This window comes from Lepisma saccharinum, chromosome 10 (genome assembly GCF_977018435.1).
Source record: "Lepisma saccharinum chromosome 10, izLepSacc3.1, whole genome shotgun sequence".
NCBI lineage: Eukaryota > Metazoa > Arthropoda > Insecta > Zygentoma > Lepismatidae > Lepisma > Lepisma saccharinum.
Window position 1 is genome coordinate 31,269,902 of NC_139238.1, and position 11,793 is coordinate 31,281,694.

Genomic DNA, 11,793 nt, shown 5'->3' on the forward strand with positions numbered 1-11,793 from the left:
CAGAGGAACCCAGACAAGGAAAATTTGCCTGTGGTGGCTCGCTTCGTCATTGGTTCTTCAAAATGGCTCATGCTTTCCTCTCTTGTGCAAAGAATGGTGGGCAGTTTTTGGCAAGACACAGATCTTCCTCTCAATGTGGAAATCTTTGGGAAACCTGTATTTCTCGTTCAAGGGCAATTGTCATAATTGGGATTACGTGAGCGAACTTTGGATGCTAATTAAGAACAATGGAGTCAGAAAAACGCAGTGAAAGAACAATTTAAAGCCGGTTTTCTTAGAGGAAGTGGCTTACTCAATATTAGGTTGCTGAGAGAACCGCCGAAGCGCAGTGTGTCTTGCCTTGCGAATGGCAATGGAGTGCTTTGCTGTGTTGACCTTCCTCCTCGGCGTCTACTTTGGAGCCGCTGATGGTCTTGATATGCGTGAGTAACATATAATCCACATACAGAATTAGTTTGACCTCTCTTTTTGCAATGGCCAAGTTAATGCTTTGAACTCACATATGCGTTTGTCACTTTCATATAAAGGGTGAAACGGAACTCTACCGACAAACTTTCACAGGTTGTTCAGGGATGTTGACTGAGTGTTTTGATATAAAGATCCCATGGTCCCCGGTACCAGGGCTGTGAAAGATCCTGAATTTTAAACAAATTCAATTCCGGTTCAGGAGAGATTGATTAATTTGCTTTATTTTACTTCGCATTTTGTGCCACTTTTGGCTAATTTGCGAAGATGGGGATGAGTGGTGACATGATGAAATACATGAATGGACACTCATAAACATCCATGCCCAGGTCGGGATTCGAACCCGGGACTCATGGTGTTCCAGGAGAGAAAATCAGCAAGCAGCGTAAATGGGTTCTGGACCGTAAATAACCTTTTTTATCTGCAAAGTATTTAAATTCGATCCAGGACTCTTTTTCCCGCCCAGTTTAAAAACAGTCCAGGGACCTTTCTTCAGGATAAATTTAAATAGGGCGAGAAAAAACGTTTCCGGTCCTTCAGCGGAACCCAATAGAACCCATTAGAATTGTATGGCTTCCTGGACCTTTAACAACACCGTCCGGTACCTTATTACAGACTAATTACATGTCTTTCATTAGTTCATACTATTATACCTTTGGGTACGTTTACTCGCCGCAGTACCATTGGACTGATTGCCAAGATTTTCGCTTAGTTTACGAGACTCGAGTCGACATTCCCATGCACCTGGTTGCTAGGTTTTTTGCAGCCGCTGAAGATGTGCGTCAATCTCCTAGGATGTTAGAGCGTCCAATGTCGCTCAGCGTCCCGTCAAGTATCTGAGCGACGCTCGCTGAGCAAGATTTTCACTCGTTCAGCAGACAAATCATTTACTTGACGCTGTTTGCTCATTGATCAAAATATCAGTGCCTTTGAATAAACTGTGATCAATGTGGCTGCGTCGAGTGGACAAGATTTCGGTGTTTGAATAGCTGTTAATTATGGAAATAGAATAGTTGATGCGAACAAAACTGTCGAAATTTTCATTTTCACACCCTTGCACAGCTTTCCAAAACTACGGTGTATATTTAATATTTATTACTTGTAGGGATGTGCGGGGTTTCGAAAAGTCGGGTTCGGGGAAAAAAAATTCCCGTCCCGATCCCTACTTCGGTAAATGATCTCCCGAATTTTTGGGTTCCCGAGGAATCGGAAAATATCGAATGGCCATTTTAAAAAACTCGTTAATTCTGGACGTTTTCCGCATCGTAAATGTCTGGAACTTATCGAAACTTGTTATTTTTTGTACCAGAAATGCAAAAACAATCACTTAAAGTGAAAATGAAGTGTAGAATTCGAGATTTCCACACCTTCGGGAAATTTTGAACATTTCCCGTCCCGAAATTTCCAGATATTGTCGGGAAGTTGCGAATTTTTCCCGTCCCGACCCAAAAAATTCTTTCCCGCACACCCTGGAATAAACAAAACTTTCATTTTAATACAAAAACTGGAATATTACATCACTTTCTGTTACTTCCTCTCTAATTACGCTATATAGCAAGCAAATATTTACACATTGGTCGCCATTCGCGGCTCGCCACCCTCATACAGTTTTCCTCTTCTTCTCTTTGCCTCACGAGATCGAAACACAAAAACGCTATATTCTGTGGCTCAAACCTGTGGCGAGCAAGGTTCAAGTTCGCTCAGCGATCAAGTGAGAAGTGCTTGGGAAGCAACGCCTATTTGGCCATCAATTAGCTTAGCGATCACTTTGCTCGCTGAGCGCTCAGATACTTGACGCGCCCCAGTTGGCGCGTGCTTCCTATGTACCGAATGCCTTGCCGACGAGAAATGATGGCTATGATGCTGACGCCGTGCTGCTCCGCTGTGCAGTTTGCCTTGATCATAGCGGTCGACATTTTGAGCAACTGCTTTAAAGAAACAGTACGTATTGAAGAGTGCACAGTTTAGTGTATTGTACGTACAGTACAGTTATTTAACAAAGTACGAGTTTTGTCCTAGATTTGTTTCTTTATTAATGTATATTTTTTATATACATACGTAGGTATATTTTTCCCATAAAATCACTCCCATCTAAACTATCACCGCCACAACCCTACCATCTTACAACTCAAACCATTCTAGATTCCAGAATGGTTGTCCTACCTATTTATAACATACCCAAAATAACAACATTTAAACAACTAAAACTAACCACAAACGCACATGAAACCAACTCAGAATTAAACTACATTACTAATTGTTTAACTAATTACTAAATAAACTAAAATCCTTACAAAATAAACAATACTTTACAAAAGACCTGTTCCGGTGACCAGAATGGGTCAATACAATAATATAAATTTGAAGTGACCAATGTATGTATAGAATTCTATATTTTCATTATTTTTCTTTTTGTATATATGTATTAAATTGAAAATAAAGATGTAGAGAAAAAGAATAAAAAGGCTGGAGAACTGTTAAGTTCAAAGAAACTCATGTGCTGGTTTATTTAAATGTACCAGGACACTAAGCACATACCCTCGAATGTATGCAGGACGAGGGGGTTTACTTCGCCCCCCTCTTTTGTAATATTATTCTCTGGCCGCTGTAAGAAGGAAGTTAATATAAACAAAGCACACGTGGCTTATGAGGAATCCTATTGGTTGTTCGAATGACAGCTGCGCATGAATCTTGCGCGTAGGAATATAGTGCATGTGATGAAGCCAGATCACTCAACATAGCTGTTGTATTGAAGTTGTGTTATCGTACGAAGGGGTATCAAAAAGTTTTGCTTGTTGAGGTATAATTTGTTTAATAATGGAAAGATTGAAACAATGAACATACATATAGTTTGCCTGTAGTGTCCTCTACTCAGAGTTACCCTTACACATAGTTCACATCACGTTCGATGCATTTGTGCCAGCGTTTTATCCAGCCCTCAAAACCAGTTTGGAAAAGTTCCACAGAAAACTACCTGCCTCACCTTTTGAAAGCTTTTTTAACCCCTGTAGGTCCTCGAATCTCATGCCACGAAGCTCGGACAAAGTGGGAGAAACCGAAACTGTGGACATGACAAGGAGTGGCAGGCCATCAACATCGTTGACCGCCGACAACCGCCACAGGGAGAATGAGCTCATTCGAGAGGATAGACGCATCACCATCCAGGAAATTTCTGATGCAGTGCACATGCCCTATGGGTCACACATGCAATGATTGAGAGTTTGGGATACCATAAAGTCTGAGGCAAGTCTGTGCTTCGTGGCATGAGATTCGATGACCTACAGGAGGTTAAAACAGATCTAAACGGTGAGGCAAGGAGTGTTCTGTGGAATTTTTCCAAACTGGTTTTGAGGGCTGGATGAAACGCTCGAAGAAATGCATCTAACGTGATGGGAACTATGTGTTAGGGTAACTTTGAGTAGAGGACACTACAGGCAAACTATACTATATTCAATCTTTCCATTATTAAACAAATTATACCTCAACAGGCAAAACTTTTTGATACCACTTCGTATTATGAGGTGTACAGCTAGCAACAATATATTCATGGACACAATTACACCAGAACTAACACAGAAATCACGTGGTATTGTTTACATTAACTTCGTTCATACTTTGGACGGAGAATAGGTTAGCACTAATTTTCTATTTAGTGTATATATGAAATAACCAAGTAACTTAAATGCCAATTTGCTCAATTTTAACATACTATCTTTGTTCTAAATATACTTTCAGCTTCGTACATGAAGGCATGCCACAGGAATGACCCAAACATTAATGAATGCATAATTAAATCTGCAAGAGCTGCGTTTCCATATTTAGAATCAGGTAAATGGAAGTATTAGTATTATTGTTATCATATTGAGCTTAATGATAGTGAATTATTAAGTCATTTTAAAATTTCTAGTTTTCTAGTGTCATCTGAAAATTATTATTATTATTGTTATTAGAGGTAGTTACAACAAAGATTTATGTTTATGAACTCATTATCTTTCTATTTTTATTATTTCAATTATATTTTACTAATCGCGACGAAAAGGATGAGTGATGAACTGATGCATCACAACACAAGCAAAAATGCGGCACGAGCGTGCAGGCTGTATGCACGACGGCATTTGCGCTCAGCTCTGCCGACAGGCATAGTGGAGATTCTCCTTCTGCGCTCAACTTCACGATACAATTACTTGAGAACTACTTAACGTATTACAATGTAACAAAAGCCATTGTTAATGATTTTTTCCGTACTTTCAAATGAGCTGAAAATGAAAAGGGGTTTACATTAAAAAAACTAAGTTTGTGTTGAAAATCATACTTCCTTACGTAGTTGAACGTATTGTGTCCACTAATTTCATGAGCCCCTTCCATACCTGTATATCTGCGAAAGAAGTTTTTCAATATTTATTGTTGTTTACGAAATATTTCCGGTGGTAATTTTAGGTGACTCACCCTGTATATATGTGTAACATTCTTTCCTTTTTGTACTATGTATCTTTCTCATTCACACACAATATCTCTTTCTCTTCTTTTGGGGTGTCAGGGGTGAGCCTTCCACGTAGTACACCCAAAGGTCAATCTCACTTCCACATAGTACACCCTGGACTGCATTTTGCAGACTATCGAGGCTCTGGCGTTTGGACCTACGGCCAGTATAATCCTCTGTAGTATTGCTCTGTGTTTTGTCCTTGTGTGTGCTGACTGCCCCTTCACAGCTTCAGCGTTTAACCCAGATAAGAATATTTTAGTCCTCCGGCATTGTAGTTATGTTATAGTAGTTAAATTTTAGTTATGTTAAGGGCTAGACCCCTTATAATGTGACGGGTGTAAAGTATTCTAAGTGCTGACGCACCCACAATTTCACATTTAATCAATCAATCTTTCTCTTCTGTTCTCCAACTCTTCACTACCATCTGTGTAAATAGAGAACTGATTATTCTCTTTTTGAAGGTGACAGGGTATATGGTATTCCTCCCACGGATCCCTTATTCCTCCAGGAGTTAGTTGTGCAACAAGGAACAGGTCCCGTATCCATGAAAATCGAATTTAAGAACTTCCACTTCGTTGGACTCAAAGATGTGGATATAAAATCTGCAAGGTATGTACAATTCAATTGCATTTCTTTGTTTTGGATTGCTATTTCTTCAAGCACAAGAAATACTTCATGATAGAACATGCTGTTATGGTTGAGGTTCTTTAATGCGGTTATAACCATGTCATATACAGGATGTGAGAAAGAAGAAGCAAAAACATGTCTAGTAGCCTGTTGTTGATGATTATGAAGTTGATTTAAGGCTTGGATGCTATGTTGTATGGCTATCGAAATGTTTAACTTTACATATATATCCACAGAATCCAAAACGTGTCAATTGATCAGTGGCGTGCATACAATGTAAGCTACCGAAGCACTGCTTCGGAATGCAATATGAAATAACGTAATTATGTCATTATAATCACACGATTATTCAATAATATCTAGATAAAACCGCTCGATTTCTTCGCTACACACAAATACCAGCCCCTGCAGGCCTGCACTGAGATTGAGCCGAAGCGATCTCCCTCTCGCATCAGTTCAGCAGTGGCAGACAGTTGCGCGCGTACCTCAAGATCACCGGCCGTGTACGTGTATTTCTTCTGCAAACGAAGCTAGCATCGGACAGGGAGTTAGTTTACTCTACTCAGAGTGTATCGGAGTGTTTCAACTTAAGTTAAAAATTATATATTCAGTGCTTCGGCTATCTAAATGGTCACCGCACGCCACTGCAATTGATACATACATATTGACTCCAATAATACATTTACTTGCATAAACTGCAAATGATGCACTTTTTGGTGGGTCAAAATACACAGAGAAATTTATAAAAATAGCACTTTTATCAGCTGGTGCATCAATTGGGATGATCAGACGAGATCACTTCAAAGATAACAATATTTCACTTTAAATGCATCAATTAACACAGCTAAATGTGTAATTATGTCTTCTTTGAATTACCTCGTCTGATCTTATAACTGTTGTGTCCTTTTCTGCATTTCTGTGTGTATTTTGACACACCAACAAGTGCATCATTTGCAGCTTATGGAAGTAAATGTGCTATTGAGGTGAACATGTAAGTATGTGTCAATTAACTAGTTCTCGGTTCTGTGTGTATTTTTAAATCTATGTGTGAGTAGTTTTCTTTCGTCTATCCATGTCTTCACTTCTAATTCAGCATTCATGCTTGCAGACCTTTCATTCTGACCAATGGACCAAACAAAAATTTGAATCAAATAAGCACAGAATTCCTAATGGTTAGACTCTGTACATAAAATACAAACCAAAGTTTAGTAACAATTGAATCACAGACCTCCATGTACCAGGCCGGAGACTTCAAGAGCCATACAACATGGCTGTCGGGGAACGTAGACCCGTTCCAGTTGGTAATCCAAACTTTCGGTGGTTGGGCAGGTGTGTAACTGGAGAAACACTCACCTTATGAAGAATACACGTTTAAAAACACAAACTTATACCTGGATACTTAAAACATTCCCTGTTGTACTGATGACAAGGGATAAATATGCACGAACACAACGACGTCATTTAGTCATGATACTGCTTCCTCGAAGCCAAGTGTTGCCAACACCTATTTGGCAATTATCGTTCACCAAAAATGTCTTGGCCGCCAAGGACATGGTGCGGCCAACAATGGCGACGTCGATACAACAAAGGGAAAGAGAGATGGATATCTTAAATGCTGTCAAGTATCTACTTCCTGTAGCTATCCTTGTATTAATTTCATCAGTTCTTCTACATGTATTGTTTTTGACTACTCCTATCAGAATCTATAACATCTCTCAAACTCTTTCTCCCCTAATTTTATTATTTTCTCTTGTTATTTTTCTTCTTTGCTTGTCAGCTTAATTTAATTAGTTTTTCTTGTGTGTGTGTGTTTATATGTAACCCACCTCAGGATACACAAAAATTGACAGGATATTTTTTGTTTGTTCCAGGGCTGACATAGAGAAGGGGAAAATGTTCCTGGTTTTAACAGCCCCAAAATTTACTGTTGTCGGACCATACAAAGTGTCTGGAAGGGTCTTGTTGCTTCCAATTCAAGGAGAAGGAAACGGAAATATAACATTCGGTGAGTAATTTCAAGGTGGAATATGCAGGTGGGTCCTTCACTGATATAGAACTGTGATTTGCTTGTAAGAAATGACGTCACAGAAGGAGATGGGTACCGGTATACATACCCTTAATGAGTAGATTTATTGATTTGGCGTTTAAGTCCACTTTTATGCACAGTAAGGCTAATCGGGACTGGAACTACAGTTTAAGGTGGGATCCGAACCACTATGTGCCTCCACCGGGTATCGAACCAGAGACCCCCTTGCCTTAGTTAGTAAAGCAAGATTGGTTGTTTGGTTGATTTAGTGGTTTAAGTCCACTTTATGCACAGTAAGGCTAATCGGGACTGAATCTACAGTTTAAAGTGGAATCTGAACCACTATGTGCCTCCACCGGGTATCGAACACGGGACTCCTTGGTTACAAGGCGACGACGCTACCACTACGCCATCGGGGAGGCCCCTAGTAAAGAAAGAGGCTCAGTACATATGATTAGATTTGGCATGCTTGTGTGGAAATCAAAACAAAATATACGAGCAATTTGAATTGAAGTGAATGATTGGGTAGTGTAATTTTCAATTATTTGTGGTGGTAATTTTGAAATTATATTTAGCAAAGATTGGCAACAGTGAAGGACACACACCACTCCAAGGTATTGATATACGTTAGAGCACAAATACGATATTCATGAATGCGTTTTATGCGAAAAGACCCGGAAATAGACAGGCTATTTTATGTCTAATCACATGAAATGGTTACTGAATATAAACAAACATAATTTTTCCCAACACAATGTCTTTATTGAACTCTTCTTTACATATAAAGATGATTGAAACCAAGAAACATTCACGAATAATTGATTTGAAACCAATACTCGCTATAAAATTTAATTTTAACAATGAAAAGTCAAGATAAAGGAAATAAATATTTAGTGTTAGCTAAGACAATGGTAAACCGAACATATGTACTAATTTCTATAGTGCATTTTAAGATGAAATAGTTTTAAATTAACTTTTAAGTACGGCACATTGTGGAGATACTATTTAATCAAATTATATCAGATGAAAATAATTATAATTGGAAACAATTGTTTTTTGAGTCTAAATTTTGATTTTTGGATATTATTGCTTAAAATAACTTTCAATAAATTAATAACCTTTAAACTTCGATACCCAATTATCACGACCGTGTAATACACGATTTATTTTTCTAATTATAAATGGCTTATCGTTTCAGTTGATGTTGGTGGTAATATGACTCTGAACTTTATCAAAATTAAGAAGAAGAACGGTTTGGAATACGCAAAAATAAAGAATACTGATTGGACTGTATCTGCGAATGGAATTGTTTTTAAGTTAGAAAATCTCTTCAATGGAAATAAATTGCTGGGTATGTATGTAGATGGAATATAATTTAAACAGAAACTTGGATTATTATACATCCAGAAAAATGTATTCTGCTAAAATACTTTAAATTCTGATTTTGAAACGTCTGAAAAAATTAAAGGGAAAACAATCAATGTCAACAAAATGTTTATTTGCCCGGATGTCATATTATTTTTGAAGGTGCGTATGTAGGCTTACACATAAATTTTTAACTATTCAATTCGCTCCATTCGTTTTCACGCAGTACAATTGAAGGTTTGCTCATTTCCTTTTCGCGTGGAAATATGAGTCTAACACGATGAAAAACACACTGTATATCTATACAGGGTGTTCACAAAATATTTCGAGAAAGTTTGACACGAAGTTCTGCGGAGAGAAGGGAACATATAAAGTTATTTTATTAATAAATATTAGTCCGGAAATGTGTTGTTTTCGAGTTACATGGTTGGTAAAGTGCAAACAGATAGGAGCATAAATGGGTTTAGTAAAGGAATTAGGGACTATAGCTATTTTTTGCCATAAGTGGGAGGGAACATCAGAATTGTTCATGAGAAATTGGCGAATGCTTCTTTCTGTAAAGTGTTTCAATTTCGTTCCTTGTTCAACTTTATGCTCTCATTCTTACTACATAAAATTCATTGTCGCCAATAATCTTTCTGACGTCAGTCTACGTTAATTTATTGCAATATAATCATAATAGTAAGTTTGTCACTTTTCGCACGTGTTTGGACTCAGTCTTGGCGAATGACGTCATATTAATATGGTCCAGTGACTATGGTACATACGATATGCACCATCCGTTTGTAATTATACCTGGCCTACAGCAACCTGTCTGAACTTCGCCCGCTCATTAATCGGATTCTTACATTATTCAAAGAACCTCATGTACGTTAATGATGTAAAATTATATAAATAAATTATTACTGTAGAAGATACATTCAAACTTCAAAAAGATCTAATTGCATTGTATAAATGGAGTTGTATAAATGATCTTAGTTTCAACATAAGGAATTGCTTTAGGAAATTATCAAATAAGAGAAACACTATCCATTATATGTATTGTATAAATGATCAATAGCTTCTTCAGGTATATGTGGTAAAAGACCTTGGTGTTTTTATTGATTGTACCTTAATGTTCAAACAACATATTTCATATGATGTTAATAACGCATATAAATTAATGGATTTCATTATTAGAAATACTAAGAATTTCCGAAGTATAAACTGTCTCACAACCATATACAACAGTATTGTAAGAAGTAGCCTTGAATATGCTTCCATTATATGGTCATCAATGCACAAATCTCATGAAAATACCGCAGAGAGAATACAGAAGAAATTTTTGATATATATATATATATATATATATATATAATACAAAATATAATAAGCCACTGCAACAAAATGTGACATACAAAATTGTGTTACAAGAATTTAATTTTAAAAGGCTTTGTAATAGGCGGGACATTATATATCAATTATACTTGTATAAAACTGTAAACTGTATATTGCACAAGTTATTTTCCCAGCCAACTGCAATTCAACACGAGGAAAAATAATTTACATGGGTGAAATTTGCTGATTTCTAAAACACCTACAATTCAGAAATATAAAAGCAGTCCATTAAGTAGAATGTGCGATTTGTATTACTACAGCGTTAGTAATAAATAACCAGAGCTTAGAGTTCTCATTGCCTTTCAAACATTCCAGGAAATTGATTGAATCAAATGTATAATAATAAATATATTGTAATTATTTTGGTAGAACTATCTTATCTTCTAGATTACTCTACAATTATGTACAAATACAATATTCAACATATGTAATTATACTAATTACAACTAATTTGTACTTGAAATTCAACTGAAAGATATCGATTGTTTAAGTTGATTATTTGCGATTATATAATTGATTACTTGTACTATTTGTCTATGCATGTTTATATGTATCCTAATTGCATTTGTTGTGTTTAGGTTTTTTCTATTGTTTGTTTGTGTGGGGGTGTGTGTGTGTGTGTTTGTGTGTGTGTGTGTGGGTGGGTGTGTGTGTGTTTATAAACTTATCTTCTTCTGTAATTGGAGGATTTACTTCTGTTGAGGCAGTAACTGACTAAATAAATAAATAAATTACGCCAGTTATATATAATATATTATTCATAAAGTTATTTTGTTGTTCCTTTATTGCAGGAAACCAAATGAATGAATTCCTTACAAGCAACTGGGAAGAGGTTTTCCTCGAATTAAAACCTGTCATAGAGAGGGTGCTAGACCACATAGCAACCACAATCATCGATCAAGTGTTTGCGAAGATACCATACGAGAAAATGTTCCCTCTTTTGTAGTCATGTTATTAATTATTGTATAAAATATTAAACATAATCTCCCACATATAACTTTTATTGTTACTCTATTAAGAAGCTATGTGTTTGGAAATTCAGGATTCGAAAGTGGTAATTGTTCAAAATGCAAGCTATAAACATTTGAGTCTTAAGTCCACTTTATGTGCAGATAGGGAAATCAAGCCTGGACCTACTGTTTAAAGTGAGGCACGAACCACTATATGCCTCCAGCAGGGATCGAGCCCGGAACCCCTCGCTTACAAGGTTACATTAAAGCGTTAGCGCTACGCCATCGGGGAGGTTCTAAAGTAAGTAAAATAAGTATTTGCATTGCGTTGGGCCTCCTCGATTGCGTAGTTGTAACGTCGTCACCTTGTAATCAAGGGGTCCTGGGTTCAAGACCCGACGGAGGCACATACTGGTTCGGATTTAACTTTAAACTGTAGGTTCGGTCCAAATTAGCCTATCTATGCACAAAGTCTTCTTAAAACAAAAAATCAACAAACT

At 37.1% G+C, this 11,793-nt stretch overlaps 2 protein-coding genes across 2 annotated transcripts; both read left to right on the top strand.

Annotated features, from left to right (window-relative positions):
- Positions 1-258: 258 nt before the first annotated feature.
- Positions 259-7,588, top strand: LOC145994049 (protein takeout-like). The gene is made up of 4 exons (XM_083130132.1): positions 259-422; positions 4,201-4,293; positions 5,410-5,557; positions 7,447-7,588. Exons 1-4 carry the CDS (start codon positions 347-349, stop codon positions 7,586-7,588), a joined length of 459 nt encoding a protein of 152 aa, XP_082986258.1. The 5' UTR covers positions 259-346.
- Positions 7,589-8,804: 1,216 nt separating this feature from the next.
- LOC145994303 (protein takeout-like) lies at positions 8,805-11,333 on the top strand. Its single transcript, XM_083130406.1, has 2 exons — positions 8,805-8,952; positions 11,135-11,333. The coding sequence occupies exons 1-2, from the start codon at positions 8,817-8,819 to the stop codon at positions 11,287-11,289; spliced, it is 291 nt and encodes a 96-aa protein (XP_082986532.1). The 5' UTR covers positions 8,805-8,816; the 3' UTR covers positions 11,290-11,333.
- Positions 11,334-11,793: the final 460 nt, after the last annotated feature.

Bases quoted from the DNA above. Each gene is read 5' to 3' on its own strand.
- LOC145994303 (XM_083130406.1), top strand. From the start codon at position 8,817: ATGACTCTGAACTTTATCAAAATTAAGAAGAAGAACGGTTTGGAATAC. The intron at 8,953-11,134 runs GTATGTATGTAG...CCTTTATTGCAG, and splicing joins CAATGGAAATAAATTGCTGG to GAAACCAAATGAATGAATTC.
- LOC145994049 (XM_083130132.1), top strand. From the start codon at position 347: ATGGCAATGGAGTGCTTTGCTGTGTTGACCTTCCTCCTCGGCGTCTAC. The intron at 4,294-5,409 runs GTAAATGGAAGT...CTCTTTTTGAAG, and splicing joins GTTTCCATATTTAGAATCAG to GTGACAGGGTATATGGTATT. The intron at 5,558-7,446 runs GTATGTACAATT...TGTTTGTTCCAG, and splicing joins GTGGATATAAAATCTGCAAG to GGCTGACATAGAGAAGGGGA.